The sequence below is a fragment of the Moschus berezovskii genome, chromosome 21 (assembly GCF_049115385.1).
Source record: "Moschus berezovskii isolate FMDL1 chromosome 21, NW_MosBer_1.0, whole genome shotgun sequence".
NCBI lineage: Eukaryota > Metazoa > Chordata > Mammalia > Artiodactyla > Moschidae > Moschus > Moschus berezovskii.
This window is the reverse complement of record NC_142480.1, coordinates 1,758,960-1,777,076: the sequence shown is the minus strand read 5'-3', so window position 1 is coordinate 1,777,076 and position 18,117 is coordinate 1,758,960. Positions and strand designations below refer to the sequence as shown.

At 48.2% G+C, this 18,117-nt stretch overlaps 1 protein-coding gene across 1 annotated transcript in view; it reads left to right on the top strand.

Annotated features, from left to right (window-relative positions):
• The window catches only part of TDRD9 (tudor domain containing 9), a 101,197-nt gene that overhangs the window by 64,797 nt on the left and 18,283 nt on the right, over window positions 1-18,117 (top strand). Inside the window, exons 31-35 of the mRNA XM_088829868.1 lie at window positions 676-831; window positions 1,886-1,956; window positions 3,363-3,472; window positions 3,959-4,055; window positions 16,726-16,864. Of these exons, the coding sequence (XP_088685994.1) occupies window positions 676-831; window positions 1,886-1,956; window positions 3,363-3,472; window positions 3,959-4,055; window positions 16,726-16,864 (573 nt within the window). The remainder of the gene's footprint in view (window positions 1-675; window positions 832-1,885; window positions 1,957-3,362; window positions 3,473-3,958; window positions 4,056-16,725; window positions 16,865-18,117) is intronic.

The window sequence follows — 18,117 nt, the reverse complement described above, 5'->3', positions numbered from 1 at the left end:
ATGTCTTTCAACTGTTTATTTCAAAACCATTTCTGAAGCTGCCTTTCTTGATCTGAAAGTTTGAGATGCCACTTTGAGGCTCATGTTGAAGGTGGTTCCTTCTATAATTTCTGCTGGGAATGAGGTACTGGGTTGGGCAGGGGGCAAACCAGCAGGAAAACTTCCCCATAGAGGCAACCGGGTTTGTGTTTCCACTTGAGAAAATGCACTGGGGGTCCGGGTCACAGCCCCAGGATGAAGTTGACATTTTGTGTACAAAAACTGTGTGTCACTCTTCAATTCTCTGATGGCTGAAAGCTTCCCTGGTGGCTCAGCTGGTAAAGAATCTGCCTGCAAGGATGGTGACCTGGGTTCGATCCCTGGGTTGCGAGGATCCCCTGGAGAAGGGAAAGGCGACCCACTCCAGTGTTCTGGCCTGGAGAATTTCCATGGACTGTATATGTCCAGGGTTGCAAAGAGTCAGACACGACTGAGTGACTTTCACTTTGGCTGAAAGTTAGTAAAGGCTGACGAGCCTTTTGTTTGAATCAATAAATTATCTTTTGACATCTTAATGATCTAAAGGTCACCTAAGGATAAGGTCGTACCTGTGAAATGCTTTGATTAATTTGGAATAAAATGTTTTTAATACTGGTTTTCCTTTCAGCAAAATGAATTTTTCTTTATTTTGTTTAGCAAAGCCACGAAGTTCTCAAGGGTCTCTTTTCCAAATCAGTAGAAAACCTGACAGACATGTCCATGGCATCTCCTGTGAAAGATGACGAAAAGTACCTGATCCGGATTTTGTTAGAGAGCTTTTCTTCCAATAAGCTGGGTAACCCAAACTGCAAGGTAATTTATAGGAGTTATTCTAAAGTACAGTTAAGATCTTTGAATCACTCTGCAGCTATAAGCTGAGTTGTAGCTGGAAGTCATGGTGGCTTTTGTTCTTGTTTTTAATGCTGTTACTTCTCTCACTGTGGAGCCTGTATTAATGTGAGAAAAACCTGGAGTTTAGTGTGGAGAAGGAAATGGCAGCCCACTCCAGTGTTCTTGCCTGGAGAATCCTAGGGACGGGGGAGCCTGGTGGGCTTCCGTCTATGGGGTCGCACAGATTCGGACACGACTGAAGCGACTTAGCAGCAGCAGCAGTGTGGAGATGGGCTTTTGACTCGTTCTTTTTTTTTTTTGAGTGGTTCTTTTTAAGCTAAACTTTCCAGAGGCGATGCCATGTGAAAAAAAATTACACAGCCTAAAAGCTGAGGATTATGTTTATTATATTTGGCGGACTTTCTGAGGACTCAGGCCTGGGAGGCAGCCTCTCAGACAGTTGTGAGGAGGCAGGATGGATGGGAGCTTTGCAACAAAGCCAGGCAGTTGGGTGGCAGGCTGCGTTTCCAGTCACAGTGACCAGGGCTTGCCCTTCAGGTGGAGGGGAGCATGGCTGCGGGCTTCGGAGAACCTGCGTCAGGGCTTAGCTTCATCCCACGGAGGCGCTTGGTGGGGAGGGTTGGCTGGGGCGTGTCCCCTCACCCCAGTCAGGGACTCTGCTTTTATTGTCCTGGCCTTTGGCTGTGTGGTCCGAGGCTGCTGCAGTGAGGAGAGTCCTTTCACAGAAGTGTTGGACAGTGTTTCCTTTTCCTGACCAGAGGCTGTCTTGTATATGTGTGTGTATATATGTTTTATACGCAGCATATGAAGGTGAGCAAACCATTGATGGAAGCAGGTGCATCCCAGGAGAATGCCTCTTTTAAGGCGTTTTTCCCCCATTAAATCTTTAAGACCTTATGACTAAGACGTAGCTTTTTTTCTTTCTTTTAAACTGTGAGCTGACTTTTGGATTTTTAAAATGAAAGGAAGTGACATTTTACCTATCGGTAATGTTTTGTATGTTTTGTGTGTACAGGCAGTACTTCACGGGCCTTTTAACCCTTACGAACTGAAGTGTCATAGTCTGACCAGAATATCCAAGTTCAGGTATGATTAAGATTCCCGTGAAGCTTCTTTCTCTGTTCCTCTGTTCACAGGGCTTATCGGAAACTAAGCTTTTCTGTGTCTAACCTCTCGGAACGTGCTGCCTTTTCTAAGTCCTTCCAGCCTCTGCGCTCGCTGCAGGCCTGGGGTCCCCACACTCTCTTAGGTGAAAGCCATTCTGCTGAGACCTGGGCTTCGCCAGGGCACTCGTCATGTGTGTTCTCAGCGTTGTCGTCACTTGTCCAGCAGGTCTGTTGTGCCTGCTGTGTCCTGGGAGGAGTTTAGGGAGAGCACTGGTGACCACAGCACAGGTGGTGTGCCCCCCACATTACGGGTCCAGTGGGCACAGCGGCAGGACAGAGGAAACCTCTGACCTCACGGTGGGTGTGGGTCTTGATGGGCTCATGGAACATCATGGGGGCGTCTCAGAGTGCCCTGACCACACTCGGAAGGCCGTCGGTTTCAGAAGTCCGAGACCGCAGTGCGCGGAGGGGTGAACACCAGCAGCGTCATGCGGGTGGAGGCTGCGGGAGGGCCGGCAGCAGAGGGCGTGGCTGGATCTGGAGTGAGTGCTCCCCCGAGGAGGGGGAGGCTGCGGGAGGGCCGGCTGCGGAGGGCGCGGCTGGATCTGGAGTGAGTGCTCTCCTGAGGAGGGGGAGCGAGAGCGGAGGAGCCCTGGGAGGCGCGGGGCACTGAGCCTCACGAGTCGGTTCCTCCTGAGAAGCGTGAGAAGCCTCATTTTGTGCATCTTAAACGATCACTTGGGCTGCAGGGGGAAAAACCCTAGCTTGCCAGAGTCTCCTCCAGAACGAGCAGCAGATGTGTCCCTGAGAGCCTGTTAGGAACGCAGAGCTCAGCCCCTGGTTTGCAGAGCCCCAGGGTCTGCAGGTGCCCGGTGAGCACTTGAAGCTCCAGAGGCCGTTCCTCTGTGCTCCAGGCAGGTCACCGTGGACTGTCCACCGCAGGAGGAGCAGAAAGCTCAGGAGAGCTTTCAGTGTGGACTCGACAGCCTGGCCCGCGATTAGAGTCAGAGGTTCGGGAGGAGCAGGAGTGGGGGGGCCCCTACTGGGCCGCTGTGAGCAGGGGGCAGATGGGCCAGACTGGGCTTCCCCCAGGCGGGTGTCCAGGGACAGCCTGCTGAGACGCGGGATGCAGGCAGCGGCCGCTGCAGGTGGGCGGCACAGGTGGCCGTCTGGCTGGAGGTGGAGGTTTGCTCCAGGGCAGCACGTGGGTCCCGGCACAGCTGGGACGGCAGCGCAAGGAGACTCGGTGGAGACGGGCTTTGGCCTCCCAGCACTCGGTCAGTCGCTGAGTTTGCCGGTCGGCCTGTCTCTGAAGTGGCTCCTCCTGGTCTGGCGTCAGACACTGCCTTGTGGAGGGGCCGCCTCTCCCGACAGCTCTGCTTTCAGGTGCGTCTGGATTGAGAAGGAAAGCATCAACTCGGTCATCATCAGCGACAGCCCCGAGGATGTGCACCAGCAGCTGCTGGTCGCCGCGTCCCTCTCCGTGAACACCACCGGTGAGTGAGGGCCGCGCCGCCCGCCCTGCTCCCCCCAGACTCCAGGGCCGGGTCGTCTGTCCTGAGGTCGGGAGCAGCCTCACGCCTGCGGCCCAGCTCCTGAAGTCTCTTCTGAGCGCATCGGCGGGTGTGAGTTTGTGAGTCGGAGTGTCCCAGCCTTCCCGCTCCGTGTGCAGGGGTGCGGGGATGGACTCCTTGGTCGTCCATGCTGTCCGTTATCTTGGCTGGATAGGAGGGCGAATCCCAGGTCTTAGCCTGAGGAGGAAGGAGAGGAGGAGTGACCAAACAGGACAGGCTCAAAGCCAGGGCCTTAGGTGGCAGGCTTTCCCTGGGGGAGTGGGGGACCCACAGGGGAGCTCTGCTCTGCTCACCTCTGTGGGAGGACTGCACGTGGGGCGGGAGGCCTGAGCACGGGGAGAGCGTGGCCGCAGGCAGTGGAGGCGTGGCGCCCCGTGACCACCGGCCCCCCGCCGGGCCTGCCCACAGGGTCCACCATGCTGCTGCGGGAGACCTCCCTGATGCCGCACATCCCAGGCCTCCCTGCGCTCCTCAGCATGCTGTTCTCACCTGTCATGGAGCTCAGGTAGGGAGCGCTCGCAGCCTGGGCCCCAGGCCGCGGTGAGCCGCGAACCGGTGGGAGAAACGGGCGTCCTCGTGGAAGAGAGCGCTGACTGGAAAGGCGCCCTGGGGGTCTGCCTGCCGGTGAGCTCCCCGGCTTCAGTGTTTATGGTGGTTCGGGGGGCTGCGCTTGGATCCTGTTCAGAAAGACACTGAGTGGGCCGACAAGGACACGCGGCCTCCCACGGGGGCCCCGGTGGCAGCGAAACACTCGGGAGGGGAGCGGAGGCTCAGCAGCACCTCGGCAGTGCGTGTCTGTAGCCAGGGGGCTGGGGCGGCGCCAGGTTCCCTGGCAGTGGCGTTAGCGGACACCAGTGGGCCCTGCTCGGTGCGGGCCGTGAGCTGAGAAGGCAGCCGGAGCCCCTGGGGCGGGGTGAGGACGAGCCAGACAGTAGGCAGCCCCGAGACGCCGCCTTTTGCACGGAGTGCGTTGGGATAGCTGGGGGCTCGCGCTGGGACAGCAGGGTTTGCAGGGCACGACCGAGGCGGCAGCCCTGTTGGGCTTTGTTGGGTTGCGGGGTTGGGGGGAACGCAAGAAAGGAATGCAGCTGGGCCTTCGGGAGCCCACGTTCTGGTGGGTGAGACGGACAGCCTCCCCAGACCCTGAGGCGGGCCTGCGCGTGCTTGAGGATGGTTCGTGCCTGTGGCTTGTGCCCCGTCCACCTCTCCTGGAGGCACGCACAGGTCCATCGACCAGTCTCACTGGTAGAGTTCAGGGGAGGTAGCCCTGTGTCATGACTCAGCCCTCCTCCTGTGAGGGCTGCTTAGAATCTGTTGTCACGTCTCAGATATACAGTGCTTTTAAAAAATAATAATTGTATATGTCTTTTCCCCCTACTATAAAAACATGCTACTTAAAAAAAATACTGTATAGGAAAAAAGCGAACATTATCAGTATATTTATTTTCAGTGTTCACCTAGATAAATAGATACACTTTAAAAAATTGAAGTATGTTGACTTACAGTGTTGTGCATATGTTTTGTTTTAAAATTTTTCCGTACCACATTTTATAAGCATTTTCAGAGTACGATGGCACCTGTGTCAGTACTCATTGCACGCTGAGAGCGGACGTGGAGGGCTTCGTAAACTTTCCTGTTTGTTTGCGTCTGTGTTTGTTTCTGACCTGCCCTGGCCCTGAAGGGATTTAATGTGCCTTTATATGTTGGAGTTTGGTTTCTCTCTAGCTTTGTCATAACGGTGTGGTAAATATCTCTAGAATGCAGGCATCTTCTGGGTCTTTGTGGGGGAGACAGATGTGAGATCAGCACATCAGGCGCAGTGCTGTAGTCAGAAAGCTCCATGCGGGGCAGGGCGGGGGTCTGATTCGGTGGACGCTCCACCACAGCCGTCCAGGCTCCTGCTTCAGCTCTTTTTCCAATATAAACGTCTTGAGGACTTGAGTAATGCAGTATATATATATATTTTTTTACCCAAGGTGAATACCTCTTTAAGAATTCTGGACAGGGGGGTATTTGGAGACACTCAGAGCCTGAGCAGGAGGAGCCCCAGCACACACTGGGCTCTCTCTGTCTGGCCGCGCTGCCCCCTGTCCTCCCGTGCAAGAGGTCTCCCTGTCGGTGCCCCAGACTCCCCCAGCCGCGCGTCCTTGCCCACTTGCCCTGCACGACCAGCGGGGAGCGGGGAGCGGCTCACGTCTCCACCCTGTGTGCTCACGGACTGCCTCAGTTGTTGCCCAGGGTATTCATGGGCTGTTTTTGTAATTTTAAAAAACCTTGCTCCAGACCCCGTATTTTATAAAAGCCTTAGGAAACAGGAGACCAGAGCAGAGGGGCCTGTCAAGCACTGGAAGTGGGTGGGGTGCTGAGAATCTGCATCAAGAAAGGGAGCTGGGGTGCTTTCTGGCCGTGCCTGGCGCTCCCCGGAGTCTGGGCTTTCCCGGCTGTCAGGGGCCCCCTGGGCTCACAGGATGGTGGAGGAGACTCGCAGATGCGGCAGCCCCCACCGTGACTCAGGGCCTGGCTGCTTCCGGCGGCAGAGTGGGGAGGTGGGCAGAGCCACAGAGGACAGCCTGAGCAGTGTTTGGAGATGCTGTTAGACTCTGAACACTTTGAGGGTTAATACAGTATGCATTACAGAGTATCTAACAGCATTTTTTAATGGAGGCTTCAGGTTGATTTAACATTTACCCTTTGAGGAAATATATTTCCTTATTCAACAAGCTCTGGAAAATTCTTAAAGAGATGAGAACACCAGACCACCTAACCTGCCTCTTGACAAATCTGTATGCAGGTCAGGAAGCAACAGTTAGAACTGGACATGGAACAATAGACTGGGCCCAAACTGGGAAAGGAGTACATCAAGGCTGTATATTGTCACCCTGCTTATTTAACTTATATGCAGAGTACATCATGAGAAACGCTGGGCTGGATAAAGCACAGACTGGAATCAAGATTGCCGGGAGAAATATCAATAACCTCAGATATGCAGATGACACCACCCTTATGGCAGAAAGTGAAGAAGAACTAAAGAGCCTCTTGATGAAAGTGAAAGAAGAGAGTGAAAAGGTTGGCTTAAAGCTCAATATTCAGAAAACTAACATCATGGCATCCGGTCCCATCACTTCATGGTAAACAGATGTGGAAACAGTGTCAGACTTTATTTTTTGGGCTCCAAAATCACTGTAGATGGTGACCTTAGCCATGAAATTAAAAGACGCTTACTCCTCTGAAGGAAAGTTATGACCAACATAGACAGCATATTAAAAAGCAGAGACATTACTTTGTCAACAAAGGTCTATCTAGTCAAAGCTATGACTTTTCTGGTAGTCATGTTTGGATGTGAGAATTGGACTATAAAGAAAGCTGAGTGCCGAAGAATTGATGCTTTTGAACTGTGGTGTTGGAGAAGACTCTTGAGAGTCCCTTGGACTGCAAGGAGATCCAACCAGTCGATCCTAAAGGAAATCAGTCCGAATATTCATTGGAAGGACTGATGCTAAAGCTGAAACTCCAGTACTTTGGCCATCTGATGTGAAGAGTGGACTCATTTGAAAAGACCCTGATTCTGGGAAAGATTGAGGGCAGGAGGAGAAGGGGACGACAGAGGATGAGATGGTTGGATCGCATCACTGACTCAATGGACATGAGTTTGAGCACACTCTGGGAGTTGGTGATGGACAGGGAGGCCTGGCGTGCTGCAGTCCATGGGGTCTCAAAGAGTTGGACGTGGTTGAGCAACTGAACTGAACTGATTTCCTTATTTGGCACATATGGGGAGTTCTAGGATATTAGCTTGCAAGAAGAGTTCCACATGCAAGGAACTCTGTTTCAACATAATTTTAACGTATTGCAATGTAAGTTTAAACCTCCTTGTTTAGAGAAGTTAGCCCTTCCAAAGGCAGCTGTAGTGAGCTTATATAAACTTAAGTTCCTTTTATGTAGGTTGTTTCAGGCTGAGGTAACTCCACAGTGTGCCCTTGCTGCATGCTGTAAGGAGTATGCTCTCTTGTTCCTGTCATGATTTTTGCAGTTTTCAGTTTGAGTCTAAGGTGCTTCGTGAAGGAAGTGGGAGTGTCTTTGTGGCTTAATCACCGTCTCTTAGGCGCACAGAGGGTGCTGCGGTCCCGAGCAGAGAAGGACGCCAGTGCTGCGATTTCCTTTACTAACCTAAGCTCTAGAGTCGACGAGCACAGAGTTGCTGCCCCAGTGGGGTCAGTTCAGGCTGAGTGTGTTGGGACCGTCCTTGTCGCCATGTGGCTCTCACAGGTGAGCGGTCAGCTTAGGTCTCGTCACAGCGGCAGTAACGTGGAGGCGATGTGATGTCTCGCTGGCGGCCGTGAGGAGGCTGTCGTCCTTCGCTTTGCTGAGCCCTGGTTATTCTGCTTTGGAAAGGTTTTGTATAAATTAAAATAATAAATGACATTCATTAAACACAGGTGTGGGTGCGCTTGCCATTTCAGAACACATTTCGCTGCTTGTTGGGTAAAGCGCATGCTCAGCCTCTCATGCGTGAGTGAGTCTGAGTCTCTCTGCGTTTACTCGGAATGTGATTCTCTTTCATTTTTATTAAAGTGAGGGGAAAAAGTGTGTGTGTATGTATATATTTAGGACCAAGAAGAAAACTGTTTGCCTAGAGTATTTTCCTCAAAGTTTTACTGATCTAGATGATGGGAAAAGGTCTGCATTGATTGAGTCAAATAAAATTACCAAAATATTTTAAAAGGTATTTAATATCAATATTTGTAAAAAGTGAGAAGATCTAAACAGACATCTCTCCAAAAATGACATACATGTGGTTCATAAACATAGGAAAAGCTGCTCAGCATTGCTCATTATTAGAAATGCAAATCAAAACTGCAATGAAATATCACCTCACACGGGTCAGAGTGGCCATCAAAGAAATCTACAAACAATAAATGTTGGAGAGGGTATGGAGAAAGGGAACCCTCCTGCATTGTTGTTGGGAATGTAAATTGATACAGCCACTGTGGAGAACAGCATGGAGCTTCCTTAATAAACTAAGAATAAAACTACCATATAACCCAACAGCTCCTCTACCTGGCATATATACCCTGAGGAAACCATAATTGAAACAGACACACGTACCCCAGTATTCATTGCAGCACTATTTACGATAGCTAGGACGTGGAAGCCACCTAGATGTCCCCCAGCAAATGAATGGATACAGAAAGTGTGCTGCAGACAGTGGAGCATCACTCGACCAGAAACAGGAGTGCACTGGCGCTGGTTCCAGGGGAGTGGGTGAACCTCGGCCTGTTACGCGGAGTGAAGCAAGTAAGAGAGAGAAACAAACATCTCGTACTCTCAGACGTGTGGGCTTCCCAGGTGGCGCTCCTGGTGAAGAACCCACCCGACAGTGCAGGTAGGCGTAAGAGATGCTGGCTCAGTCCCTGGGTCGGGAAGACCCCCTGGAAGAGGAAATGGCAACCCACTGCAGTGTCCTTGCCTGGAGAATCTCTGGCAGAGGAGCCTGGCGGGCTGCTGCAGTCCAGAGGGTGGCAGAGAGTTGGACACAACTGAAGTGATTTTCATGCACGCACACCCACGGAGTCTGGAAAGATGGTGCTGGTGAGCCTGTCGCAGGGTAGCAGTGGGGACACAGAGAACAGACTGGTGGGTATGGGGTGGCGGGGACGGAGAGAGCGGGGTGAATGGACAGAGCAGCATGGAGACGCAGATGCTGCCATCTGTAAGCAGACAGGTGGTGGGAGCTCGCTGCATGGTGCATGGAGGTCAGAGCGGTGCTCTGTGACAGCCTGGAGGGGGTGGGGTGGGGGGAGGTTCAAGAGGAGGGGATGTGTGTGTACCTGTGACTGATTCATGGCGGTGTATGGCAGCCGCCAACACAGGATGATAAAGCAGTTATTCTCCAACGAAAAATAAAATGTCAAAAATACTTTATTCATTTGATAATATCATTGTTTCAAAATGTTCATTCATTTGATAATCTGTTGGGCCTGTCATGGGCTGAGACAGGCGTGTTTTAAACTAATGCCCGTAACATGAGAGAGAGCTTGGGGTTGAGGGGCCTGGGGCGTGTGTGGGGGGAACAGGGTTCCTGCTGGAGGAGCCAGAGAAGCAGGGGCCTGGCCAGGAGCGGGGCCCCACAGAGGTGGTCGTCAGGATTCCGTGGACACCGCTGGGAGCCCTTGAGCCACGACCAGAATGAGTGGACATGTTGTGAAAAGCCGGTGAAGACAGGCTGGAGGAAGCCGAGGTAGGTGTGGGCTGAATTGGTCGGAAGCCGACTGCCCAGTGGGAGCCGACCGTGGTTGGACGAGGCCAGCGGCTGTTGGGACGGAGAGGATGAGTGGATCTAGGAGAACTGTGGGAGATGGAAGTGGCAGGAGCTGGTGGTGACGGCGGGAAGCAGCGGGCTTTTGCGCAAAGGGGGTGCAGCACTCCGTATTCTTGGTGTGTGTGATTGTTTTGCGGTGGGAAGGTGGGACAAACATCTTGGAAGCTTTTACTGGGTGCTAGACTTCTTTCACAGGTCACACGTATGTTTATAACCCTTTCTCCAGAAATATCACTTATAAGACTTCACTGGGGAGGGAATTCAAAAGTAGGGGAAAAACTGTATATGATAAAATATTCTTTACATTGTCTTTGACTAGTGCAGTGAGAATTAGAAACCTAAATAATGGATTAGTAAAAATACTCTTTTTATAACTATATATACTCTATTCTTTTTAATATAAAAACTGGAGGAGAAAATGCAAAAATGAAGTTAGTTGCTGCCTTAGGGGTTGGCAGAATTTAGGATTTTATTGGTCACTTCCTTTAACATTCAAGCAGGACTTACAGACTTACATGGGCTTCCATGGTGGCTCAGATGATAAAGAATCTGCCCGCAGTGTAGGAGACCAGGGTTCAATCCCTGGGTCAAGAAGATCCTCTGTGGAAAATTCTTAAAGAGATGGGAATACTAGACCACTTTACCTGCCTTCTGAGAATCTGTATGCAGGTCAAGAAGCAACAGTTAGAACTGGACAGGGAACAACGGACTGGTTCCCTATTGGGAAAGGAGTACATCAAGGCTGTATATTGTCACTCTGGTTATTTAATTTCTCTGCAGAGTACATCATCCAAAATGCTGGGCTGGCACAACAGCCCCAGGGAAATTCCTAAATATATTTTTAATATTATCATTTTTAAATTAAAGAAATTTTTCTAAGTTCTTTATTACTTCTTTAATTTTCATTTTTATAACCTACTATTACCTTGCAAAGAAAGACCCTATTTTTGAAGCAAATTTCATATATATATATTTTATAATTTTTGTGATTGATTTTGTCCTGTATTTTTAGTATTGTATTTTTGACAGTCTAACCTCTACTCTAGATTTTTAATCTTTGCTTTTTGATATTTGTTATCAATTCTGTGATAGCTCAGTTGGTAAAGAATCCACCTGCAATGCAGGAGACAACTCTAGTTCAATTCCTGGGTTGGGAAGATCCCCTGGAGAAGAGGTAGGCTACCCACTCCAGTGTTTTGGGGCTTTCCTTGTGGCTCAGCTGATAAAGAATCCACCTGCAATGAGGGAGACCTGGGTTTAATCCCTGGGTTGGGAAGATGCCCTGGAGAAGGGAAAAGCTACCCACTCCAGTATTCTGGCCTAGAGAACTCCGTGGACTGTATAGTCGATGGGGTTGCAAAGAGTCAGACACGCCTGAGCGACTAACACACTTTGTACCTTTAGGAATCGAATCCTCAGTGCCCATTTTCACTTAGGGGTGTGATGACTGGCTGGACTGCCCTCTCCCCTTCGACTCTCCCTTTTCTCCTTCAGGTCTCCTCCCTCCGCCTTCTCTGCTCTGTGTAACTCCGTGAGCCTCTCCGGGTGTTCCGGGCTGTGGAGAGCACCAGGGAAGTGATCACTGGCTGGACTGGTTTCTCTGCTTTTGACTCCCCCTCCTCCCCTCCTGGTCCCCTCTCCCTCCCTCCTCCCTCTTCTCTTCTCATGTGACTCTGTGAACCCCTCTGGGTGTCTGTCGCTGTGGAGAATCTTTTCACCGTTACCCTACATGTTTTATCATCTGTGCTGTATGGATGGAGAAGTCTTGAGGCTGTTGTAAGAATAAGACGAAAGCCAGAGATAGAAGGCTTAAATCCAGAACTCGAGAACACCAGAGAACTGCTGATTCCAGGGAACATTAATCGACAAAAGCTCATCCAAAAGCCTCCATACCTACACTGAAACCAAGCTCCACCCAAGAGCCAACAATTTCCGCAGCAAGACATACCACACTAATTCTCCAGCAATGCAGGAACACAGCCCTGAGCATTAAAAGACAGGCTGCCCAAAACCATGCCAAACCCATAGACACCCCAAAACCCACTACTGGCCACTTCATTGCACTCCAGAGAGAAGAGATCCGGCTCCACCCACCAGAATATAAATGCAGTCTCCCCTAACCAGGAAACCTTGACAAGCCACTAGTCCAACCCCACCCCGAGGGAGCAAGAGCACAATAGAGAGGAAGCACAAACTTTCAGCCACAGAAAGGCCGCCCCAGACACCGCAAGTTAAGTGAAATGAAAAGGCAGAGAATACGCAGCAGGCAAAGGAGCAGGATAAATGCCCAGCAAACCAAGCAAGAGAGGAGGAGACGGGGAGTCTACCTGAAAAATAATTCAGAATAAGAATAGTAAAAGTGATCCAAAATCTTGAAAACAAAATGGAGTTACAGATAAGTAGACTAGAAACAAGGATTGAGAAGATGCAAGAAATGTTTAACAAGGACCTAGAAGAAATAAAAAAGTCAATAATGAATAATGTAATAACTGAGATCAAAGCACTCTGGAGGGAACCAAGAGAAGAATAACTGAGGCAGAAGATAGGATAAGTGAGGTGGAAGATAGAATAGTGGAAATAAATGAAGCAGAGAGGAAAAAAGGAAAATGAGGAAAACCTCAGAGACCTCTGGGACAGTGTTAAACGCCCCAACATTTGAATCTTAGGAGTCCCAGAAGAGGAAGACAAGAAAAGGGCATGAAAAAATACTTGAGATAATAGTTGAAAACTTCCCTAAAATGAGGAAGGAAATAGCCACCCAACTCCCAGAACCCCAGGGAATCGCAAACAGGATAAACCTGAGGCAAAACACCCAAGACACGTATTAAATTAATTTAAACACAAAGAACAAATATTAAAAGCAGCAAGGAAAAAGCAAACAAATAACACACAAGGGGATCCATGAGGATCCATAAGGACAACAGCTGATCTTTCAATGGAAACTCTTTAGCCAGAAGGGAACGGCAGGATATACTTAAAGTGATGAAAGAGAAAAACATACAACCCGGATTACTATACCCAGCAAGGATCTCATTCAAATATGAGGAGAAATCAAAAGCTTTACAGACAAGCAAAAGCTAAGAGAATTCAGCACCACCAGACCAGCTCTTTAACAGATGCTAAAGGATCTTCTCTAGACAGGAAACACAGAAAAGGTTTATAAACTCGAACCCAAACAACAAAGTAAATGGCAGTGGGATCACACTTATCAGTAATTACGTGAATGTAAACGGAGTGAAGGCCCCAACTAAAAGGCAAAGACAGGCTGAGTGGGCACAGAAACAAGACCCCTACATGTGCTGCCTGCAGAGACCCACCTCAAACCGAGGGACACATACGCCCGGAAGGGAGGGCTGGAGAAAGACACTCCATGCAAGTGGAGACCAGAGAGAGCAGGAGTAGCAACACTCAGGTCAGATAAAGCAGACTTTGAAATAAAGGCCGTGAAAAGAGACAAAGCACACTACATAATGACCGAGGGATCAAGCCAAGAAGAAGATATGACAATGATACGTGTATATGCACCCAAAATGGCAGCACCGCAAGATGTAAGGCAAATGCTAACAAGTATGAAAGGGGAAATTAGCAGTAACACGATAATAGTGGGAGGCTTTAATACCCCACTCACACCTATGGATGGATCAACCAAACAGAAACTTAGCAAGGAAACACAAACTTTAAATGATACAATGGACCAGTTAGACCTAGTTGATACCTATAGGACATTTCACCCTAGAACAATGAATTTCACCTTCTTCAGCGCACATGGAACCTTCTCCAGGATAGATCACATCCCGGGCCATAAATCTAGCCTTGGTAGATTCAAAAAAATTGAAATCATTCCAAGCATCTTTTCTGATCACAATGTGGTAAGATTAGATGTCAACTACAGGAAAAAAACTTAAAAATCCAAACATATGGAGGCTAAACAACACACTTCTGAATAACCAACAAATCACAGAAGAAATTTAAAAAGAAATCAAAATATGCATAGAAACGAATGAAAATGAAAACACAACAACCCAAAACCTATAGGATTCAGTTAAAAGCAGAGCTAAGGGGAAGGTTCATAGCAATACAAGCTTACCTCAGAAAACAAGAAAAAAAAAAAATCAAATAACCTAACTTTACAGCTAAAGCAACTAGAAAAAGAGGAAATGAAGAACTCCAGAGTTAGTAGAAGGAAAGAAATCATAAAAATCAGGGCAGAAATAAGTGAAAAAGAAACAAAGGAGACTAAACAAAAATCAACAAAACTGAAAGCTGGTTCTTTGAGAAGATAAATAAACTGGACAAACCATTAGCCAGACTCATCAAGAAAAAAGGGAGAAGAATCAAATCAGCAAAATTAGAAATGAAAATGGAGAAATCACAACAGACAACAGAAATTCAAAGGATCATAAGAGACTACTGTCAGCAACTGTATGGCAGCGAAATGGACAACTTGGAAGAAATGGATGAATTCTTAGAAAAGTATAACCTTCCAAAACTGAACCACGAAGAAAGAGAAAATCTTAACAGATCCATCACAAGCACGGAAATTGAAACTGTAATAACAAAAATCTTCCAGCAAACAAAAGCCCAGAAACAGACGGCTTCACAGCTGAATTCTACCAAAAATTTAGAGAAGAGCTAACACCAATCCTACTCAAACTCTTTCAGAAAATTGCAGAGGAAGGTAAATTGCCAAACTCATTCTATGAGGCCACCATCACCCTAATACCAAAATTAGACAAAAAGGCCATAAAAAAGAAAACTATACAGGCCAGTATCACTGATGAACGTAGATGCAGAAATCCTCGACAAAATTCTAGCAGACAGAATCCAACAACATATTAAAAAGATCCTACATGATGACCAAGTGGGCATTATCACAGGGATACAAGGATTCTTCAGTATTTGCAAATCAATCAGTGTGATACACCACATTAACAAATTGAAAAATAAAAATCATATGATTATCTCAATAGATGCAGAGAAAGCCTTTGACAAAATTCAACATCCATTTATGATAACTCTCCAGAAAGCAGGCATAGAAGGAACATACCTCAACATAATAAAAGCCATATATGATAAACCCACAGCAAACATTATCCTCAGTGGTAAAAAGTGAAAGCATTTCCCCTAAAGTCAGAAAGAAGACAAAGGTGCCCACTCTTACTGCTACTATTCAACATCGTTTTGGAAGTTTTGGCCACAGCAATCAGAGCAGAAAAAGAAATAAAAGGAATCCAAATTGGAAAAGGAGAAGTAAAACTCTTAACTGTTTGCAGATGACCTGATCTTCTACATAGAAAAGCCTAAAGACACCACTAGAAAATTACTAGAGCTAATGAAAATAATAAAGTTTCAGGGTATAAAATTAACACACAGAAATCCCTTGCATTCCTATACACTAACAATGAGAAAACAGAAATTAAGGAAACAATTCCATTCATCGTTACGAGGAAAAGAATTAAATACCTAGGAATAAATCTACCTAAAGAAATGAAAGACCTGTATATAGAAAACTATAAAACACTGGTGAAAGAAATGAAAGGGGACACAACTAGATGGGGAAGTCTGCCACTTATTTACAAATCAAACAGACTCACAGATCTGGAAAACAAGCATGGTGAAGGGGAGAGCGGAGAGCAGCAGATGAGGGGTGGGGTTAGCATAAGGCACCGCCGGACACACAGCAGATGAGCAGCAGCGCATCACTTAGCAGCGCAGGGGCTCCACTCGGTCAGTTCCTTAGTAACCTGTAAGGGAAAAGGATCTGAAGAGGAATATACGTATTCTGTGTATCCATATATTCTGGTGTATGTGCGTGTGTGTGTGTATCAGTTCAGTTCAGTCTCTCAGTCGTGTCCGACTCTTTGCAACCCCATGAATCACAGCACGCCAGGCTTCCCTGTCCATCACCAACTCCCGGAGTTCACTCAAACTCATGTCCATCGAGTCGGTGATGCCATCCACCCATCTCATTCTCTGTCGTCCCCTTCTCCTCCCGCCCCCAATCCCTCCCAGCATCAGAGACTTTTCCAGTGAGTCAACTCTTCACGTGAGGTGGCGAAAGTATTGGTTCAGCTTCAGTATCAATCCTTCCAATGAACACCCAGGACTGATTTCCTTCACGATGGACTGGTTGGATCTCCTTGTAGTCCAAGGGACTCTCAAGAGTCTTCTTCAACACCACAGTTCAAAAGCATCAAATCTTCGGTGCTCAGCTTTCTTCACAGTCCAACTCTCACATCCATACGTGACCACTGGAAAAACCATAGCCTTGACTAGGCAGACTTTTATCAGCAAAGTAAATCTCTGCTTTTTAATATGCTCTCCAGGTTGGTCATAACTTTCCTTCCAAGGAGTAAGCGTCTTTTAATTTCATGGCTGCAGTCACCATTTGTGGTGATTTTGGAGCCCCCAGAAATAAAGTCTGACACTGTTTCCACTGTTTCCCCATCTATTTCCCATGAAGTGATGGGACCAGATGCCATGATCTTAGTTTTCTGAATGTTGAGCTTTAAGCCAACTTTTTCACTCTCCTCTTTCACTTTCATCAAGAGGCTCTTTAGTTCTTCTTCACTTTCTGCCATAAGGGTGGTGTCATCTGCATATCTGAGGTTATTGATATTTCTCCCAGCAATCTTGATTCCAGCTTGTGCTTCTTCCAGCCCAGCGTGTGTGTATATATATATACCTGAATCACTGTGCCATACCCCTAAAACTAACATGACATTATAAGTCAACTATACTTCAATAAATAAATATTTTATGTATGTACATATATATAAAATAAGCTCAAGTTACCTATTGAAAACAAAAAACCCAGTAGCTTAACAATTAACATTTCTCAAAACTTTTTGTGTAGAGTCGATCAAGATGGCAAATGCTATACTGGTGTCCTGTGTGGCTTGGGGTGCAATCCGACCACGGGGGCCCCAGTCCTGCCAGAGCATGACATGGAGCTTGCGTTTGACGTGCAGTTCAGCGTGGAGGATATTATGGAGGTAAGGCTGCAGTTATCATGGCATGGGAGCTCCTCCTCATTCCGGGTTTGCTTGTACAACCATTCATCATGCCATGTCTGACATGGTGCTGTTAACACAGGCTTATACCTCTGGTCTCTCTGTGATGAGAACCTTTTCACAGACCTGTACTGAGCTCCATTCGGATCAGAAAGGTGGCTCAGTGGTAAAGAACCCTCCGGAGACATAAGTGTCGTGGGCTCGATCCCAGGGTTGGGAAGTTTCCCTGGAGGAGGGCATGGCAACCCACTCCAGTATTCTTGCCTGGAGAATCCCATGGACAGAGGAGCCTGGGGGGCCACAGTCCATGGGGTCGCAGAGAGTTGGACACGACTGAGCAAGTGAGCACGTGTGCCTGTACACACACCAACTAGGGTTTGGGGATAATTGCATTGAAGCAGGTGAGGGAACGGAGAAGGCAATGGCAGGCCACTCCAGTACTCTTGCCTAGAAAATCCCATGGATGGAGGAGCCTGGTAGGCTGCAGTCTGTGGGGTCGCTACGAGTCAGACATGACCGAGTGACTTCACTTTCACTTTTCACTTTCACACATTGGAGAAGGAAATGGCAACCCACTCCAGTGTTCTTGCCTGGAGAATCCCAGGGACGGGGGAGCCTGGTGGGCTTCCGTCTATGGGGTCACACAGGGTCAGACGCGACTGAAGTGACTTAGCAGCAGCAGCAGGTGAGGGAAAAGGAATTTTGGAAAACAGTGCTTGACTGGCAACAGTAAGGCTATAGATGAAAATGCCCATAAACACTGTTTTCTCCTTGGTGAAGTTCTCAAGGAGTACAAGTTCTGAAATGGCTCAGCGTGTTACTGGAGTTGGAATGGGTGAGTGAGGGATGTGGGCACCAGTTTCTTACTGTGGGTCAGGGACTGGAGGCGGGCAGGAGAGGACGGCTGGGCACGCCCTGTGAAGCTGTGAAGCTGAGGATGACTGAGAGGCATGGTTCAGGGGCATTCGTGTCTAACTGTGTGCAGGCGAGTTACATGTTCGTGAAGAGTGAAAGTTGCTCAGTCGTGTTCGACTCTTTGCGACCCCGTGGACTATACAGTCCATGGCATTCTCCAGGCCAGAATACTGGGGTGGGGAGCCTTTCCCTTCTCCAGGGGATCTTCCCAACCCAGGGATCAAACCCAGGTCTCCCGCATTGCAGGCAGATTCTTTACCAGCTGAACCACAATACGTGATCTCAAACATGTGCCTGGATTCCCCAGTGCTCTGAGAGCC